General features: G+C 36.9%; 1 protein-coding gene and 1 pseudogene across 15 annotated transcripts in view; both read left to right on the top strand.

The window, feature by feature from the left end:
* The first annotated feature begins 300 nt into the window (after positions 1–300).
* Positions 301–577, top strand: LOC112826755 (NADH dehydrogenase [ubiquinone] 1 alpha subcomplex subunit 1 pseudogene; annotated as a pseudogene).
* Positions 578–8500: 7923 nt separating this feature from the next.
* SUPT20H (SPT20 homolog, SAGA complex component) overlaps positions 8501–18635 on the top strand; it is a 38669-nt gene continuing 28534 nt past the window's right edge. For 7 of the 15 annotated variants that reach the window (XM_073894649.1, XM_073894656.1, XM_073894655.1 and 4 more), the window contains exons 1-5: positions 8501–8675; positions 13719–13754; positions 14418–14476; positions 14769–14835; positions 17662–17791. In XM_073894649.1, coding sequence (XP_073750750.1) covers positions 8646–8675; positions 13719–13754; positions 14418–14476; positions 14769–14835; positions 17662–17791 — 322 coding nt within the window. In that variant the 5' untranslated portion in view covers positions 8501–8645. Of the gene's footprint in view, positions 8676–8792; positions 8935–10734; positions 10832–13718; positions 13755–14417; positions 14477–14768; positions 14836–17661; positions 17792–18635 lie in introns of all 15 variants that reach the window. The other 8 variants (XM_073894650.1, XM_073894657.1, XM_073894661.1 and 5 more) reach the window with 5 other exon arrangements.

Below are 18635 nucleotides of genomic sequence, written 5' to 3' on the forward strand. Positions count from 1 at the left end.
ATATGCTATAGACAGATATAGTCTTCATTCCTTCTTAGGGCCACAGATTACTCCATTATGTGGCCCTACCCTGGTTTACTCAGGTTACCTTTTGATGGAAATTTGGTTCCTTCTAGATCTGTGCTACCATAAATTGTGCCACAATGACAGACTCACTTTTCTATAGTTATACACTTTTGCACTGCTTCATGTTAATATATTATCTGTCCATTATATTTAAAGAAAGTTATGAGAGACCGAGGCCGGGTCACCTTTACCGGGCCGGGCAGGCAAGGGCTTGGCCCTGGCAACCGCGCTGCGATGTGGTTAGAGATCCTGCCTGGGATCAGTGTCATGGCCGTGTGCTTGGTCATCCCCGGCATAGCCACGGTGCACATCCACAGGTTCAGTAACAGGGGCAAGGAGAAAAGGGTTGCCTGTTATCCCCATCAGTGGAGTTTGATGCAAAGAGATAGGCAGGTCTCTGGAGTTAATAGTTACTATGTGTCAAAGGGTTTGGAGAATATCAATTAAGGAAGCATTTTCCTGATTGATGAAAAATAACTCAGTCATACTCATCTACCCCTTCTAGAAGGTTATGCAGTGTATTAATTTAGTGCATAATAAAAACAACAGAAAAGTAAAAAAAAAAAATGAAAGTTATGAGAAGAAAAGACAACTTTAGCAACATGAACAAAGCTAGCAGAGGGAAACCCAGGATGAGAAAGGAAGCAAAGACCTGTAAAAGGGACCTACAACCGTCCAGGGAAGAGTACAGTGAACCAGAATGTGAGCCATGGAAGTGACACCATAAGAGAGGAGAGGACAGACCCAACAGGTATTTAGAAATAGAATTCCAGGAACTTGAGGACTGGTGAGATATGGGGCCTAAGAGAGGAGATCTCTAAGCCAGACTCTTGCCTGTGGGAAGTTGATGATCACCAGCAGGGAAAACATGGAAAATCTGAAGGAAAAGATGAGGAATTCATTTTGGACACTTCACGTGTGAAAGGCCTCTGGTACAGCAAGTAACAGTGTTGAGTTACCAGAAATGGGTAAAACTGTAGACATGAGAGTCTTTAGCATATGGGCAGTAGCCAAATCCATGAGACTGGATGAATTTGAGCCAGAATTCTGAAAAAAACACTATTTACATATGATATATATTGGCATATTGCATGTATATGTATGTGTGTGCACGTGCATACATGTTTAACTGTTTATTTTGGACATCTTCAAACATATACAAAGGTGGAGATACAATGCACTTCTAATATCTCTTACTCAGTTTTAATAATTACCAAAAATTTGCCATTCTTATTTCATCTATCATGTATTTTTTTAAGTATTTTTAAGCCAGATCCCAAAATTCATTTCACCTGTAAACACTACATTTTATATCTCTAATAGATAAGGTCCATTTTTGTTGTTCTTATAACCAAAAAACCATTATTCCACCTAGTGTTATTGTATTAGTTTGCTGAGGCTGCCATAACAAAATACCACAGATTTGTTGTGCTCTTATCTCTTGTGTCTATGTGCCACAACCTCTTTTTACAAGGGTTCCCATCATACTGGATTAGGGCCCATATTAACAGCTTCATTTAACTTAATCACCTCTTTAAAGAGGTGATTTACAAATACAGTCACATTCTGAGGTACTAGGGTTTCGAGCTTCAGCATAGAATTTGGGAGAGGACAAAATTCAGCCCATAATAGTTAACATAGCCAGTTTACATTCCATTTTCCTACAGTGGTTACCACATAATGTACTGGGTGGATTCTATTATCATGATATTACTTAACATGTTACTCTGTGCCTTCCTCTTTCAAGTAAACCAGCAGTTAGATCTAAAGGCTTCATTAGATTTAGAATCAATTTCTGGTTTTGTGAAAATATTTCAAAAAGAGTAACAATATGAAATGTATCCCATCAGGAGGTACACAATACTTGATCATCTCACTTGCAGTACTATTAAGATTGATCAAGTGTTGTCAGTCTGATCCATTTCTATGAAGTTCCCTTTCAACCATCCACCAAATGGTTATTTGGCAAACATCAGTTATTATTTCCTTAGCCATGTCCAGTCTACTAATAGGCCCATCAAAGGCATTCATTTCTTTTATATATTTTTTGTCTCTAACATTTATTTTTGGTTCTTTGTTAGGACTTTCATCTCTATGCTTATATTGTCCATCTACTCTTGAATGCTGTCTACTTCATCCCTTAGAGCCCTCAGCATTTAATCACAGTTTCAAAGTCCCAATCTGATAATTCCAATATCCATGCAATGTCTGGTTCTGATGCTTGCTTTGTCTCTTCAAACAATGTCTTTTGGGATGTCTTCTTTTTCTTGATTGCTGGACATATAAAAAGAACTGTTGTAAACAGGCCTTTCATAATGTAGTAGTGAGATTTAGGGGAGGTGAAGCATTCTACAGTCCCATGAGTAGGTCTCAGTCTTTCAGTGAGCCTGTGCCTCTGAACCATGAACTTCACAAGTGTTTCTCAGTTTTCTCCCCTGCTCCTCTTATATCTGGGACAGGATGGCTAGAGTGGGCTAGAGTTGAGTATTTCCTTTCCCCCAGGTCATCTAGGCTCTGATAAAACCCCAACAAGTTAGACTCTGGTTAACTTGAGGGCAAGCCTTACTAAGTTTCCTCTGAGGGCAAGCCTTACTAAGAAGAAGAGAGTTTTCTGGTTTATTTTCAGATGGCTTTTCCTCTCCTCCTGTTGGAGCACAAGATTTTTCTCTGATATTTACTGTGAGAACCTTGTAGAGTTTTTGGAGGTGTAAAATTACAAAAGTGTGGGGGCTGCGTCATGACTCAGTCCCCCTGGAGCTTTTAAGTGTCAGAATTGTCCACACTGAGCCTCCAGCAATTCATCAATTGCAGTTCAGGTTCCCCTAGCCGGGCACTGGTTCGCATGGAGGCTGCTGCTCCAATACATTGTGATTCTATATTCACGTGTCAGTCTCTCTATTTGGCGGGCATTATATGCCCTGTGACCTCACTTCTCTTGCAGATCTAAAAAGAGTTGTTGATTTTTCAGTTTGATCATCTTTTAACTTATTGTTGGGATGGAGTAGCAACTTCTAAGCTCCTTATATGTGGAACTGAACTTATTATTTCTTAGAAACATTATTTTCTTATGGGTTGTAAAATGGTGATATTATCATTCCTCCCTCATTTATTCATTGGACTTTTTCCATAAAAAAGTTTTTCTTCATCAACAATTTGGTTACTCTGAATTTCAGTTCATGTAGGAAAAGCAGGTTAATTGTTTTGCTTTTTTAACCATTATTTACCAATTTCAGAATAATGAACTGGTGTCCTAGCAATCTTCAATGTGACTAGTGAGCTTTTTTTTTAAGCAATAGTAAGAATTCATGTATTTTTAACATATTTAATGAGTTTCAATCCATTGCAGTCAAACACTTTTTAATTGTCCTTGGTGCTCCAAGTATTTCTTCTTTTGCCAGCAGAAGCCATTTCAAGCTGGACACTCTTATCATTGGCTGCAGAAACACATACATACAAATACATGCACATACACGCAAAGCCAAAGGATTCAGAATATACAGGCCTTTCCCTTCTGTCCAAGACCACATCTCGTTTCCCAACTGGTGGACATATGTTACATCCACTCACATTCCACTGGCCAAGGCACGTCATATGGCAAAATGCAAAGTCACTACGGTGGGGGAAGTATATTCTACCCAGACTGAAGCCATGACAAAAGTGAAATTTTTTATTTAAAAAATTGTGAATAAAACTATCTACCACACTGGGTGTGATGATTGGTTTTATGTGTCAACTTTGCTATCCACCTATTTAATCAAACACTAATCCAGGTATTACTGTGAAAAGAATTCTATAGATGTGTTTTTCATCTACAATTGATTGATTCTAAATAAGGAAGATTACTCTTGATGATATAGGTAGGCCTTTTTCAATCAACCTTGACAATACACAAAGGCCTTTACAGCAAAAACTGAGGGTTCTTGGAAAAGAACAAATTCTGTCTCAAGACTACAACATCAACTCCTGCTTGAGTTTCAGTCTACCACCCTGCCCTACAAATTTCAGACTTGCCAGCGTTAACAATTGCATGAGCCAATTCCTTCAAATGAAAGAATGACCCTAACCAAAGCAATTAGACAAGGGAAAGTAATAAAAGGCATCCAAATTGTAAGGAACAAGTAAAACTATCTCAATTAACAGATGCTATGATTCTGTATATAGAAATCCTAAAGAACATACACACATACACACACACACAATTATTAGAGCTAATAAATAAATTTGGCAAATTTGCAGAGTATAAGATCAACACTCAAAAAAATGTGTTTTTAATACACTAACAATGAATAACCCAAAAAGGAAATTAAGTGATAATTCCACTTATAATCCATCTGCTATGGACTGAATTGTGTCCCTCCAAAATCCATATGTTGAAACCCTAATCTCCAATTTGATTGTTTTTGAGATAAGGTCTATAAGAAGGTAATTTAAGGTTAAATGAGGTCATAAGGTAGGGTCCTCATCTGATAGCTTAGTATCCTTAAGAATAGACACCAGAGTACACCCTGTCTCCCTTTCTTTCTCTCCCTGCCCACTATGGAAGGACAAAGTGAGAAGGCAGCTATCTACAAGCCAGGAATAAAATTCTCACCAGAAAACATACTGGCCTTGATCTAGGATTCCTAGTCTCCAGAACTGTAAGAAAGAAATTTCTGTTGTTTAAGACACCCAGTATGCAGTATTTTGTTATAGCAACCTAAGCTGATTAAGATAGCATTCAAAAAGATGAAATACCTAAGAATAAATTTAAGGAGATGAAAATATTGTGTACTGAAAACCATAAAACATTGCTGAAAAAAATTAAAGAAGACCTAAATAAATGGAAAATTATCATGCTCATGAATTGGAAGACGGAGTATTTAACACACCAATATTTGCCAAAGTTATGTACCAATTCAACAATCCCTATCAAAATCCTAGTGGCCTTTTTGCAAAAATGGAAAAGCTGATCCTCAAATTCATATAAAGTTGCAAGGGAGCCAAAACAATATTAGAAAAGAAGAACAAAACTGGAGGACTTACACAACCCCATTTTAAAACTTACTACAAAGTTACAGTAATCAAAACAGTGTGGTACAGATTTCTTCCTGCTATCCAAAAATAGAGTTCCTATGAAACCTTTTATAAACTGAAATGGCATAGAGTGAAGAAGCAATTAACATTAATTTACATGGAAAATTATAATTTTACATGGAAAAACAATCTCTCTCAGGCTTTTCTGATACTTTAGAACACATCTTGCTAAATGGATGCACAACATAAATCAAGATTAAGCACAGATGCTCACAGACACAGTGCAAAGCTATGGTGGCTTGATACTGAGATGTAGTTCCCAGAGAAAGAGTTTGGCTGTGCCACTCTTGTTGCTCAGGGTGCATGCTGCCTCTATAAAGGCTCACTACAAAACAAACACTGAACACTTTTTTCTCCTTTAATCTTTTGTCGTAAAAGCAAAAATTCTTTTCAGATTTCTTTCAATTAATGAAAACAGGTACTAATGTAGGTCTTTCGTAAAAGCAAAGTGGCATAACACAAATTTTGAAAAGCTGGGGATACCTACACTGACAAAGGATAGACATATAGACCAATGGAGTAGAATTAACAGTCCAGAAACAAACCCATACATGTATGGCAAATTGATTTTTGATATGGAGGTCAAGACCATTCATTGGGAGTAAGAACAGTCTCTTCAACAAATGGGTCTGGGACAACATGCAAAAGAATGAAATGAAATCCCTATTACACAACATATACAAAAACTAACTGAAAGCGAATCAATGACTTAAATACATGAGCTAAAATCATAAAACTCTTACAAGAAATCCTAAGGGTAAATCCTATAGAATCAAAATTAAAATGGAGTCACTCATGATGGGGACAAAATGGTGTTGGCCAATGCAGGCAGGCACATTAAAGAAAAGCAAAACTTAGCCTTACCTGACAAATTGCAGTAACTTATGGCTCCTCTCAGAAATCAGTCCAGGACAGTGATACCCCCAAATGCCAAGTCTGTTCATGCTATCTTTGGACTTTCTTTTTTCTTTGACTCAGCTACCCTGACACAAATAAGAACACTAAGCAACCAATCAACTGAAAAAGTCAAATAACTTCCCCATAAACACCTTTTAACTTGAAACTCATTGCTCTCTTTGTCTTGAGTTTCCGAGTTTACAGGTCAAAACCACTGCAACAAACTCATCTTTCTGTTTTATTTTACTCAGTGTATGGAGTTTGGCTTTTGACAATCCTTATGAATTTGGATTTGGCAATGGGTTTTTAAGTATGACACCAAAAGCACAAGCCATAAGCCAGAAAAATAAACTAGGCTTCATCAGAAATTTGTTTGTACATCAAAGGACATTAGCAAGAAAGTGAAAAGACAACCTACAGAATGGAAGAAAATATTTGCAAATCATATATCTGATTAGGGTCTAGTATCCAGAATACAGAAAGACTCAAAACTTAAACAACAAAGACAACCCAATTAAAAAACAGGCAAAGGACTTGAATAGACAGTTCTCCAAAGATATACAAATGGGCAACACAGCCATGAAAAGATATGCAACATCACTAGCCTTAGGAAAACACAAATCAAAACCACAATAAGATACTATTTCATACCTACTAGGATGAGTATAATTTTTAAAAAAGAAATTTGGCGAGGATGTAGAGAAATTGGAACCACCACATATTGATTGCTATTAGTATGTAAAATGTCTCAGCCACTGTGGAAAAGTTTCATCAATTTCTCAAATATTTAAGAATTGAATTACCATATGACCCAGCAATTCCACTCCTAGGTATTTGACAAGCTCTCTCCAGGATTCTAGTCTGATTTGTGGGACATGTATTAACCAGTTGTAGCAAGAATCCTAAGTCAGTTTACAAAGAACTGTGTATCTGTATCCCCCTGGATATCTGATCTGATCAAACTCTTAGTCCCCACCCTTGGTGCCTGATCAACCTAATCTGCCTTCAGTCAGAATCCCAACAAGTCAGTTTAGCCAGAATGCCCCCTGACCCTTATTATTTCCTATTAAGAAACTTCCATCCACTGCCCTCCAACTCTGCTCCTTGGCTATAAATTACTATTTGTTCATGCTGTACATGTGGAATTGAGTCCAGTTCTATACTGAGGTCTCTTTCCCTCTTTTGCAATAGTTGCCAAATAAAATCTGTTTTTACCACTTGAACTATGTCAGGCTCTGGTTTTCTTTAGGGGTATATTACCCACCCACCCCCAAATTGAAAACAGGACTCAAATACAAAACAAATATTCATAGCAGCACCATACACAATAGTCCAAAGGTGTAAATAACCCAAATGGCCATCAATGGACCAATGCGTAAAACTAAAACTGTAGTATATACATACAATGGGACAGAATATAAGCCATAAAAAGGAATTATGTACTGATACTTGCTACAAGGTGGATGGACCTGGAAAACATTACGCTAAGTGAAAGAAGACAGACATAAAAAAAGGTCACATTTTCCATTTTTGGGAAATATCCAGATTAGGTAAATCTAAAGACTCTGAAAGTAAGTGGTGTCTGCTGAGGTCTAAGAGAGGGAAAAATGGAGAGTAAATACTTAATGGGGGGTGATGAAAATGTTTTGGAATTAGAGTTGGTGGTTGCACATCATCATGAATGTACTAAATGCTACCGAATTATATTTTTATTTTTTTAAGATTTTATTTATTCATGAGAGACAGAGAGAGAGAGGCAGAGGGAGAAGCAGACTCCCCATCGAGCAGGGAGCCCGATGCGGCACTCGATCCCAGGACCCCGGGATCATGAACCGAGCTGAAGGCAGATGCTTAACTGACTGAGCCACCCAGGCGTCCCTGAATTATACTTTTAAAATGTTTCATTTTATGTTCTGTGAATTTCACCTCAATAAGAATAAAGTTTATACCCAACAACCAAAGTTGTTTAGAGGTGCAGAACTACAATTAGACATTGTAATGTATGCTGGTTATTCCCTTTCTGAACTGTTAGAACTCTTCAGTGAGGCTGCTTCTGTTTGTTTTTTGGAATTTTTTAAACATTAAATTCACTGGCATTTGATATACACTGTCGACGGCTGAATGGCTTGAACTATTAATTGTAGAAATGGTGAAGTTCCCTTTCCATTTGGATGGGCTGAGATTAAAAGCTCGTTCCAAGAGTCTTTCACTCCAGAAATTCAGAAGGGCACCCTACCTTCCAAATAGCCACATACTACCTCGCATTTTACGGGGCTGGATGCTGGGCCCGCGAAGGAGTTTGTGGGCCCCCCCAACTGCCGGGCCTGAGTCCCCACCCTCTTTGTGGAGACCCGCCCCGCCCCGCCCCGGCAACACCAGCCTTTGGCGCGCAAGCCTCCTGGGTGCCGGCCGACCCTCCCAACTCCACCTCTTCCGCCTGCGGTCCCCAGCTCGCCCCGCCCAGCGCGCCAGTCGGAAGTGCGGGCGCCGGAACAGGCCTACGGCTGAGTTGCGACGCTCCCGCGAGAGGACCTACGGAACGAACCTGCAGCCTGCAGCGCGGGGCCCTCGCCCGCACGTCGCGTTCCAGCCGAGCCAGACGCGCCGTCATGAGGCCAGCGCGGCGGCGTTCCGCACAGGTGGGTGGTGGCGAGTGGGAGTGGCGGGCCCCCAGCGACGGTTAGGCGCGCGAGATCTTGGCCGGGGTCAAAGGTAAGCGAGCGGCTTCCCGAGTGGCTTTTCGCGGTTTTCCACAGAGCCGGCGTCCGCAGAGGGAAGGTGTTCCCAGAGACGGGGACGGGCTGGGCTGAGCCCTCGCACCCCGGGTAGTAGCCTCAGTTGCCTCTGGCAGTGTTTCCAAGCAACGCTTTTCATTGTAGCTTGACTTTTGGATTCCAGGTACGGGTATTTCCGGAAATTTCCAAGAATTTCGCGTAGCGCTTCTTTGGGGGAGGGTTTCTTGGTATCCATATTGACTAAAGACTGTTCGCCCTGCTGTTGTGTTGTGGCGTTATATTGGTAAAACCTAAGTTGTTTCAAAAAAAAAAAAAAAAAAACCCAAACAGTTGAAGCGTCAGGTCGATCAGGAAAAGCAGTGGAATCGGTTGCTAGTTTTACAGTTGGATTAATTACTGGTCCTTGCCATGGTTACCGGAGCTAGCTGTTCTGGAAGCCATCTCCTGTAACCATCGCATCAGGAGGGGCTGCGTTTTCCTGGGTACCATACATTAAAGTCCCTGGTAGGAAAATAGTGATTAGCAAGATTTTCCGAGTTAGATTGAGTATAGTGTACGAAGGTTGAGAACCATGATATGAAGGTAGATCAAAATTAAGAAAAAAAAATGTACGTTAGTCTGAGCAGAATCCGATTGCTTTTTAAAATCTAAAAACGAGTGCTGGATTGAATGGCCTGAAGGTCGTGAGCTTTAGTAGAAAGAATCTAAGATTAAAAATTTAGAGGTCTAAATTCCAGTCTGTGTGATCTTGGGAAAATCCTTCGTTTTGAGTGCCTTATTTTGTACAGTGGACACGATAATTACAATGGTTTTTTCACAGGGTTCTGGTAAATGCTGTATGCGGTCATAATGTTTGGTTTCTAAATTGTATACGTAGTTAATGGTTTTTGTCTGTAATACTTAAATAATTTAAAGTTGGGAAGCCTTCCTCTTCCCATCCCCCTCCCAATTTAGTGACAGAGATTAGAGTCATCACATCTTGCCTGTACCTGTTGTACCTTCATCTTTAGATTCAGTGGTCAGAAATTTTCACCTTAACTTAAACTCACATTAAACCCATGAGCTGTTGGAAGGTAGGATTAACGTCTTACTTTTTTAATTATTGTTCCTGGAACTTGGATGGTGCCTGTCATTTTTTGTTTTTTGTTTGTTTGTTTGTTTCTTAAACCCAAACTGGCAAAACCTAAGCTTTGGGTTCACCAAAAACAAAAACAATTTTACATGGAAAATACTGTTTTCAGTCACTTGAGGATGTGGCTTTTATAGCTTAATGGTGTGTAGACACACAAGTCAGAGGGACTTAGGTAAAATTAGCCTTTTCATCACCTGGAGGTTTCAAAAAATTCTGATCCGTAGGCCCTACTCCAGACCAGTTAATCAGAATCACTGCATGAGTATACCACTTTTTAAAGCTCCCCAGGTTATTCTGTTATGCAGCCAGGGTGAGAACCCATGTGTTAAGAGGAATGAGATTCTTCAGCAGTGTATCCAGTTTGCTTGAAGAGGGGAAGGGCTAGAGGGACTGGAGCTGTATCTGCCAAATGTAGCTTAGGATATTTGGGGGAATATCTTTAGAGGACTTTTATTAGCAGGTGTGATGAAATGTGCGATTTGTAAAGTGAACTGTACAGTGATGCAGGTTAGTGGATAGATTGTTAGAATAATCCATAGGAACAATGACAATAGCAACAGTGGCGATGGAGAGGAGAAATTTGAAGACATTTATTCTTTTCTCTCCTGGATGTTAAATTTTTTGAAGAAAGCGAGTAATGATTCTAATTTACCTAGTTAAAACTGTACTTTTCAACAATTGTGTGATATGTGATTTTTATTGTTGCTGATTATTTAAAAATGTGTTCAAAAATTTCTATTTCTCAAGTAATTTTCCCTATTAACGAGATAATCTGATTTCTCTTAAAAGCTTTATGTTAATGTGGGGTTTTTGTTGTTTTTGCTTTTTTAGCACTATAAGATTGATACTAAAGACATGGTTTTCACCCCTCTTCATCAACGCACATAAGTTATCTCCTCTTTTTGGACCCCTATTTTATACCACAATGGTAAGCTATAGCTCATTATGTTCTTATTTGTGTTTTAGAATGTTCTCTTTATCTCTATAAAAATATCTGTATTACAGGTACAGAAATACTCACATATGCCTAAGTTACCCTACCTAGGAGATTACTTAGCGCTCACCTGCAAAATCTTCTCTAGAAAATAGGGGGCTCATCTCTCAATTCAATATTATAATTATGTCTAACTTAAAAAGATAATTTGTCCTTATGTTTGTGAAGCATTAAAAAATATTTACTTCACCTGCCACAGTCAAATCACTGGCAAGGAGGGTGGGTATAAATACAAATGACTTGGAGGGGGCACAGGTTTCTCATATTTTAAAATTCCTCTTAATTTAGATTGTTGTTGTTTAAAAACAAATGTAACCTGCTTACCACAAAAAACATTTAAAGCAGCATCATCAATGTTAGCCTTCTAATGGCACATTTCTGTTCACTGACTTAACAGTCATTAAACATACTTGGGGCTGGGCATTTACCTTTTGCCATGAAAATATTTAAAAACAAAGGGGAAAAAATCACTTTATTGTGTTTGAAAGAAGCAGCAGCATTTAACAATGAAAAAATAAACACTGACCACAGTGCTGAATAAACCTTTGAAAACGTTTGTCCTCTCTTCTGATCTTGCCTATCCACCACTGCCTGTTAGAGAAAAGTAGTGCAGTCAAAATGAGGGGCTGACCTCAACTTAACATCTTGCATTCATATTAGCTATCACTTTCTCTCAAGTGTTAGACGGAGGTAGTGAATAAATGATGCTTATAAACATAAGCAGTTATATCTCACTAGAGCTTTTGAAGTTTTGATTTCAGAAGATGAGACATTTACTTGAGAAGACTTAACAGTAGCCAGTTGTCCTAGAGTATACATTTGTTTATTATAATTTTTTGTATGAACTTTAAGATTTTTATGACCAAAAGAATTAAAATAACCTTATATATTTGTTAAAAGGGCATATCTAGAGTTACAGTTTTGTGCTGGAAAATGGTTTATACTCGAGAATCTCATCTTGAATCCTGGGAACCAATTTCATTAGGAATCTGCTGCTTATAAGATTATTTTCATAAATTAAATTGGTATAAATTTATTTTAACTTTGAAATGATGGCATATTTTAGCCTTTTTTCACTTTTACGTTTTAGATGTTTGGTAATGTGAGTGGTTTTTTTTTTTGTTTTTTGTTTTTTGGGTTTTTTTGTTTTTTGTTTTTTTTATTGCCGTCTAAAATGACCAGCTGTTTTTGTCGTCATATGAATTCTCCATCCCTAGGACTCGGGTGGCAGGGTCACTTAAACCTTTCCATGATTTCCAGAGGCTGGCAGTATTTCTTTTTCCCATTGCTTTCTTGGGATTTTGGTGGGTGCTAGCTTTTACCCCATAGAATTTAGTAGGTAGAATTACTGCAGTCTACAAAATAAAATAATTTAGGCCCTTGTTAATAAAAAATGAAAGTTCTCTGGCTCTCAGTGGAATTAAAAATTAAAGACTATCATTGTGAATGAAAAATACTGTAACACTGTATGGTACCCAAACCTCAAAATTAGAAAGAGATATCATTGGTGTTAAATTTACTTATTTAGGGGGCCTGGGTGGCTCAGTCAGTTAAGCAACTGCCTTCAGCTCAGGTCATGATTCCAGGGTCCTGGGATCGAGTCCCACATCGGGCTCCCTGCTCAGTGGGGAACCTGCTTCTCCCTCTGTGTGCTCCTCCCCCTGCTTGTGCTCTCTCTCTGTCAAATAAATAAATAAAATCTTTTAAAAAAAATTACTTATTTAAAACCTAATACTCTTTATTCTTAGATATCAGTACAAAAGAAACTTTTACAAATGAGGAAAACAGAGCTTACCTTCTTCTCTTGCCTTGATAAAAGGGTCTCAAAGAAATGGATGAAGGGTGGGAGTCTGTTCTTTATTCTCAGGCCTGACATGCAGTAATAAAACTATTATTTCATTAATTTTAGATGCATTTTCTTATACATTTTAATATTAGCCGATGAGTCTACAATTAAGGACATCTTGCAGTTATAATTGGCTGCATTTTTTTCTTAATATTACCTAGGATACTGATGCATACTTACAGTTGATGGTATCTTAAAGTCATTGAAACATGGTAATGATAGCTATCATTTATTGCATTTCTACTGGGCACTGACCTAGAAACCTTATATTATAGATTCTCTGCATTAAGATATTAAGAATTTCTGGGCACCTGGGTGTCTCAGTTGGTTAAGCGACTGCCTTCAGCTCAGGTCATGATCCTGGAGTCCCGGGATCAAGTCCCACATCGGGCTCCCTGCTCAGCGGGGAGTCTGCTTCTCCCTCTGACCCTCTTCTCTCTCGTGCTTTCTATCTCTCATTCTCTCTCTCAAATAAATAAATAAATAAATAATCTTTAAAAAAAGATATTAAGAATTTCTAAATTGGTGTTAGGTACCAATCTAACAGCACCCCCGATTTTCAGGATTCCTAGCAGATTAGGAGAGTTAATCTTTGCTTCACTTTAATTGCATACTGGATGGCTGTGTATTTTCCTGATTGGTGCTCTTAGAATGTTGAAGAACTTGAAGTTTATAGAACGGTAGTAGTTTCTATATCCAGCCATTGGCTATGTATTAGCCTCCATAAACACTAGCCAGAGAAAACCATTTTAGCATTTCTTATATAATTTATTGTCATAATCAGGTGCCCAAGACTGACATGATTTTTCTTTGTAATATATCTTGAACATACAGTGGGGTGGGTGGATATAAAATAAAGGAAAATATGTTAGATGTGTTTTAGAAAATAAAAACGTATATAAACATTTAACTAGAAGTGTTATATTATTTTTTGTGAAAATAACTAATACCAAATACACTATTTACTTTTTACAGCAACAAGCTTTAGAACTAGCTTTGGATCGTGCTGAGGTGAGGTGTGACTAAGTTACATATTGAAATAGTGTTGTCTTAATTAACAAAACTCAGTTTTAAGAGATTTTTGTATGTGGTTCTCAGAGGAGTACATTAACATAATTTTAGGATAAGTATGCATATAATTTTGCTATAAATAAAAATACTTTGTGATGAGGTTTGGATTATCTCTTATTTGGAATTCTTAGTGTAGAATAAAAATTATTGAACAAAGACATAGAATTTCTAAAATCATGTTTTCCTTTTTGATAAGTTTTCTAATTACTCAATTAAAGGGGAAAATAGTTCAAAAATATATAGAGTTCTTACAACTGGATATGCTGTGCATATTCTGAACAACCATAAAACATTTTGAAAATAATTCTGACCTGTGAAATCACAGTTCTGAAACTGTATGATTTTGCTTGTATCATAGCAGTGAAATATTGTGTTAAATTATAGAGCAGTTTAAATTTCACTTGTTTGTAACATAAATTTAGATGTTAAGTAGTTTAAGGTATAAGTAGTTAAGGTATAATTTAATATGAATCAGAGACTTGAGTGACTAGTTTTTTGGTCTTAACACGTTTTAGGTATACTTATAATAGAGCTGTTCATACAATAGAGCTGTTCATGCACTAAGCAAAAGGCAAGCTATTTTCATAAACTTTTCTTTTTTAGTATGTCATTGAAAGTGCCCGACAGCGACCTCCGAAAAGGAAATACCTGTCTAGTGGAAGGTATGGGTACTTGATTGATTGATATCTTTGTGATTATTGAAAATATGATAGCTACCACTTACTGCATTCCCTCTAGGCACTGTGCTAGAAGTGTTAGAGGTACTTTACAGGTATTAGAAATTTCTAAGTTGATATTAGCTACTATATCCAACCCCTCTTCACCCCCAGTTTGGGAGAAATTGGGGAAAAAATTAGGGAAAATTTCAAAATTGCATTCATTTTATGATTATAATATTTTGAAATGAAATATTTCATTTCATCAAATAAAATATTTTGTTTCATTAAATTTTAGAAAATCTGTATTTCAAAAACTTTATGACTTATATATTGAAGAATGTGAAAAAGAGCCTGAAGTTAAGGTAAGTATAAATTTTTTATGTTGTTACTGCTTTTGAAATGTAGAGGAAGAGGGACATTTGAAGGAGTTAAATTTGAAGCACATCATGATTTATATTTTTGTGAGTGAACTAACATCTTTTCTAGCCAAACTACCCAATTCTGCAGCTGACCCATAACCTTGGCTAATCTGGCACTGGGTAGAGATCACCTGCTTAGGTAAGAGAGGTGAACAGTGTTTGCCAAGTAACGGAAAATATTTCCTTGAGAAGCTCAAAGAAGCAGAGTCACCATATATATTATCTTTTGCTTCTTTTCCCCCTGATAAGTGATTTGTAGACCAAAGACAGGAGGAAAAAAGTAGCTATTTCCTCAGGGTGATTTGCACTGGAAAGGTTATAAGGACATGTAGGAAATTCAGGTGTGATAATAAAAGATGAATTTGGTCACAAAAATTAATTCAGGGCTAGGTTAACTTAACTCATTTTTATTTAGTATAAAAGTATGGGCAATAGAAATGTAGCAAATTGATTTCTTGATATCTTTTGGATTTGGGGGCTATAAGAACCTTAAAAAGCTTTGTGAACTTCTTTAAAGGTGAACACCATTGTGCTCGCTATGGCAGCACATAAGCTAAACATGAATACCATCTGGGGCGCTTGGGTGGCTCAGTGAGTTAAGCGTCGGACTCTTGATTTCGGCTCACGTGATGATCTGAGATGGAGCTCTGTGTAGAGCCTGCTTAAGATTCTCCCTCTGCCCCTTGTGCACTTTCTCTCTCTTAAAAAGAAAAATACTTTTTTACCTTTTAGGCAAAAAAATTAGTAGAATGCCAATAATATCTAGCCTTTAAAATCTTAACATGGGGAAAAATGATAGATAAGTATGGAATAAATCTTGTACGTTTCTCATAAGTTTTGTTGAGGTATAATTGTACAATAAATTGCACGTTTATTAAATATATATTTTGTAAGTTTTGACATATGTACACCCATTAAACTATGACCACAATCAGTATAACAGTATAACGAACATGTCCAGCATCTCAGAGACAGAACTAAGGATACATAATAATTCTAAATTGGGGTTACCAGTCATTATCTGCCAGCTGAATCTAGCTGAAACGCTGCATGTTTTTGTAAATGAAGTTTTATTGGAATCCAGCTGTATCCATTCATTTATGTCTTATCTGTGGCTGATTTCAAGGTACAACGGTAGAATTAAGTATTTGCAACACAGACCATACATAGCCTACAAGCCTAAAATACTATCTAAGCCCTTTAAGTGAGAAATTTTCTGACCTCTGAATTTTTGCTCACCCCAGAACTAAGTGGAAACCAACTTGCTGTCTTGAAGGGATACTCAGGTCCTGTTACAATTTATCTGTTCCGTCTTATGTCAAATTAGAAGGTTTTTCTCTACACTTGAAAATACTTTTAAAATTTTAGTCTCTCTCTACTAAATCTTTTTCTCTTTTTTAAGTTTTTTTGTTTGTTTTGGGTTTTGGTTTTTTGGTGTTTTTTTTTTGTTTTTTTTTGTTTTTTTCGAGAGAGAGTACACAGTGGGGAGGTGTAAAGGAAGAGGGAGAAAGAATCTCAAGCAGATTCTGCACTGAGTGCGGAGCCTGACATGCGGCTCGATCTCATGACCCTGAGATCATGACCAGAGCTGAAACCAAGTCAGAGGCTTAACCAACTGCACCACCCAGGTGCACCCCTCTGCTGATTCTTTTTTAAATAGTTGTTGATTTGCTCATTTTTTAAAAATTTTCAAAATTCTGGGGGGTTTTGTTCCATGGTTACAATAAATCAATTTATCATTTGTCTTTGCATGTAACTGTGTATGTACATGTTTAATATAAAATACTCGGGTTTGTTCTTTGAGATCCTGCAAAACTATTCTATTGACTCAATTTTTTGTAAATAAAATTTGATGAAATAAATTGTAGTATCTGTATATGTGAGTTTCATTTTAAAACACATGCATTTCTAAAATAATGGATTTTTAGGTATGTATACTGTTTCCTGATTTTTTTCTTTTTTACACAAAATAGTTTCTAGGGGTGCCTGGGTGGCTCAGTTGGTTAAGCATCTGCCTTTGGCTCAGGACTTGATTCCAGAGTCCCAGGATTGAGCCTCACATCAGGCTCCCGGCTCGGAGGAGAGTCTGCTTCTCCCTCTCCCTCTGATCATGCTTTCTCTCTCACTCACTCCCTTGCTCAAATAAATAAATAAAATCTTAGGAAAAAAATAGTTTCTAAAGAGCTGTTATATTGAATTTATAGAAATTGCTTAAATTCCTAATTTCTTCTTACCAGCTAGTTGTCTTTGAGCCTAACGTTACAGCTAACTAGAGCTGTTGAATTTGTTTGGATCTAATTTATGCCAGAAAATATTTTAAAAAATGGACACCAGTAACGGTACAATCAAAGGTGATACCCCAAATTCTTTATGTGTAGACTTATACTTAATAGAAACTTAAGTATATGACGTGTATGTTTTATATATTTGCCTTCATGGTTTTGCATTTTATTCATTTAAGTATTTTTGTTATATTTTGCCTGTATGCAAAGATATGTATTTTATATATCAATTTTTATTTTTTTATAGATCACTTTTTTATTTATGGTATGAAGTCATTTGTGTAAAACGTAGAATAGACCAAAATTGAGTTTACATAGATGTGTCTTATATTTGGTGGCTGTAGTGTTTGTGAATCTTACCCATATATTCAGGATCATAATGTGGAAGGAGCACTAAAAGATTAATTCAGGTCTGATTTTGTTAAATCATAGCATTTTTGTTACGGTTATGCCAGATTATTTTCATGAGCTCTGCCTCTTTTTAAAGCAGAAATTAAGAAGAAATGTGAATTTGTTAGAGAAGCTTGTTATGCAAGAGACATTGTCCTGTTTAGTGGTCAACCTATACCCAGGAAATGAGGGATATTCTCTGATGCTCAGGGGAAAAAATGGATCAGGTAAGAACCTTCAGAGAGCTGCAGCCACAAAAATCCCTCTGCAAGAAAGGATGTGCTATCTTTTAGAAGTTTTTTAACGTGCAAAGTGGTCTGTCCCTCAGAGCAGTGATGACTTGATAAAGAAAACATGAGCCCAAATTTTCCTCTTTACGAAGTTTTGTTAGAAAGTATCTGTAAGATGATTACCTTTATGCATATGCATTTGAAGAGAATTCTCATTGAGTTAGGTCTTTGAAGTTAAATTATATAAGACCTAACCTTTAAATAATTGACACAATTTTCTTCTTATTGCTTTTTACATTTTAAGGTAGCATGAGGTGTTTTTATGTTTTCCTACTGTATTTTGAGTATACTTTTGGGTCTGAAACCTTCAAAATCAGATTTGCTGCCTTTTGAATAATTTTCTTATTTAGTAACATTTATTTCTATTAATGTAAACTTGAAAATAGTTTTGAAATGTCAGCACTCTTAGATTTCACTAAAGAGACATCTAGAAATTTGATGTGGTGGTGATGATGTGGGTCCAGTTAAGGATATTTTTCTTTTGTTGATAATTGTAACAATTTTGTTCTGTAAGTGACCATTTTTCAGATGAGATACCAAATTATCATACTGATTTTCAGATTAGATTAAGTAGTCTTCAAGGGACTTTCAGTTACCAGTGTTGGAATTTTATCATATTCTGATTATTGTACTGCTGGCTGTAATTTGCTTTATGTTGTTATGCCAGAATTTTTTCCATAGTGTGTTGTGGGTTTTCTCCTTTCTGGCCTAAAATTGTATACAGTTTACAAAGTCTTTCAGTAGTATGTGAAGTGATTCATTTATAAGACTTAAATAAAGA

This window comes from Callorhinus ursinus, unplaced genomic scaffold (assembly GCF_003265705.2).
Source record: "Callorhinus ursinus isolate GAN/ISIS: 27379988/994484 unplaced genomic scaffold, GSC_fseal_2.0 scaffold7, whole genome shotgun sequence".
Lineage (NCBI taxonomy): Eukaryota > Metazoa > Chordata > Mammalia > Carnivora > Otariidae > Callorhinus > Callorhinus ursinus.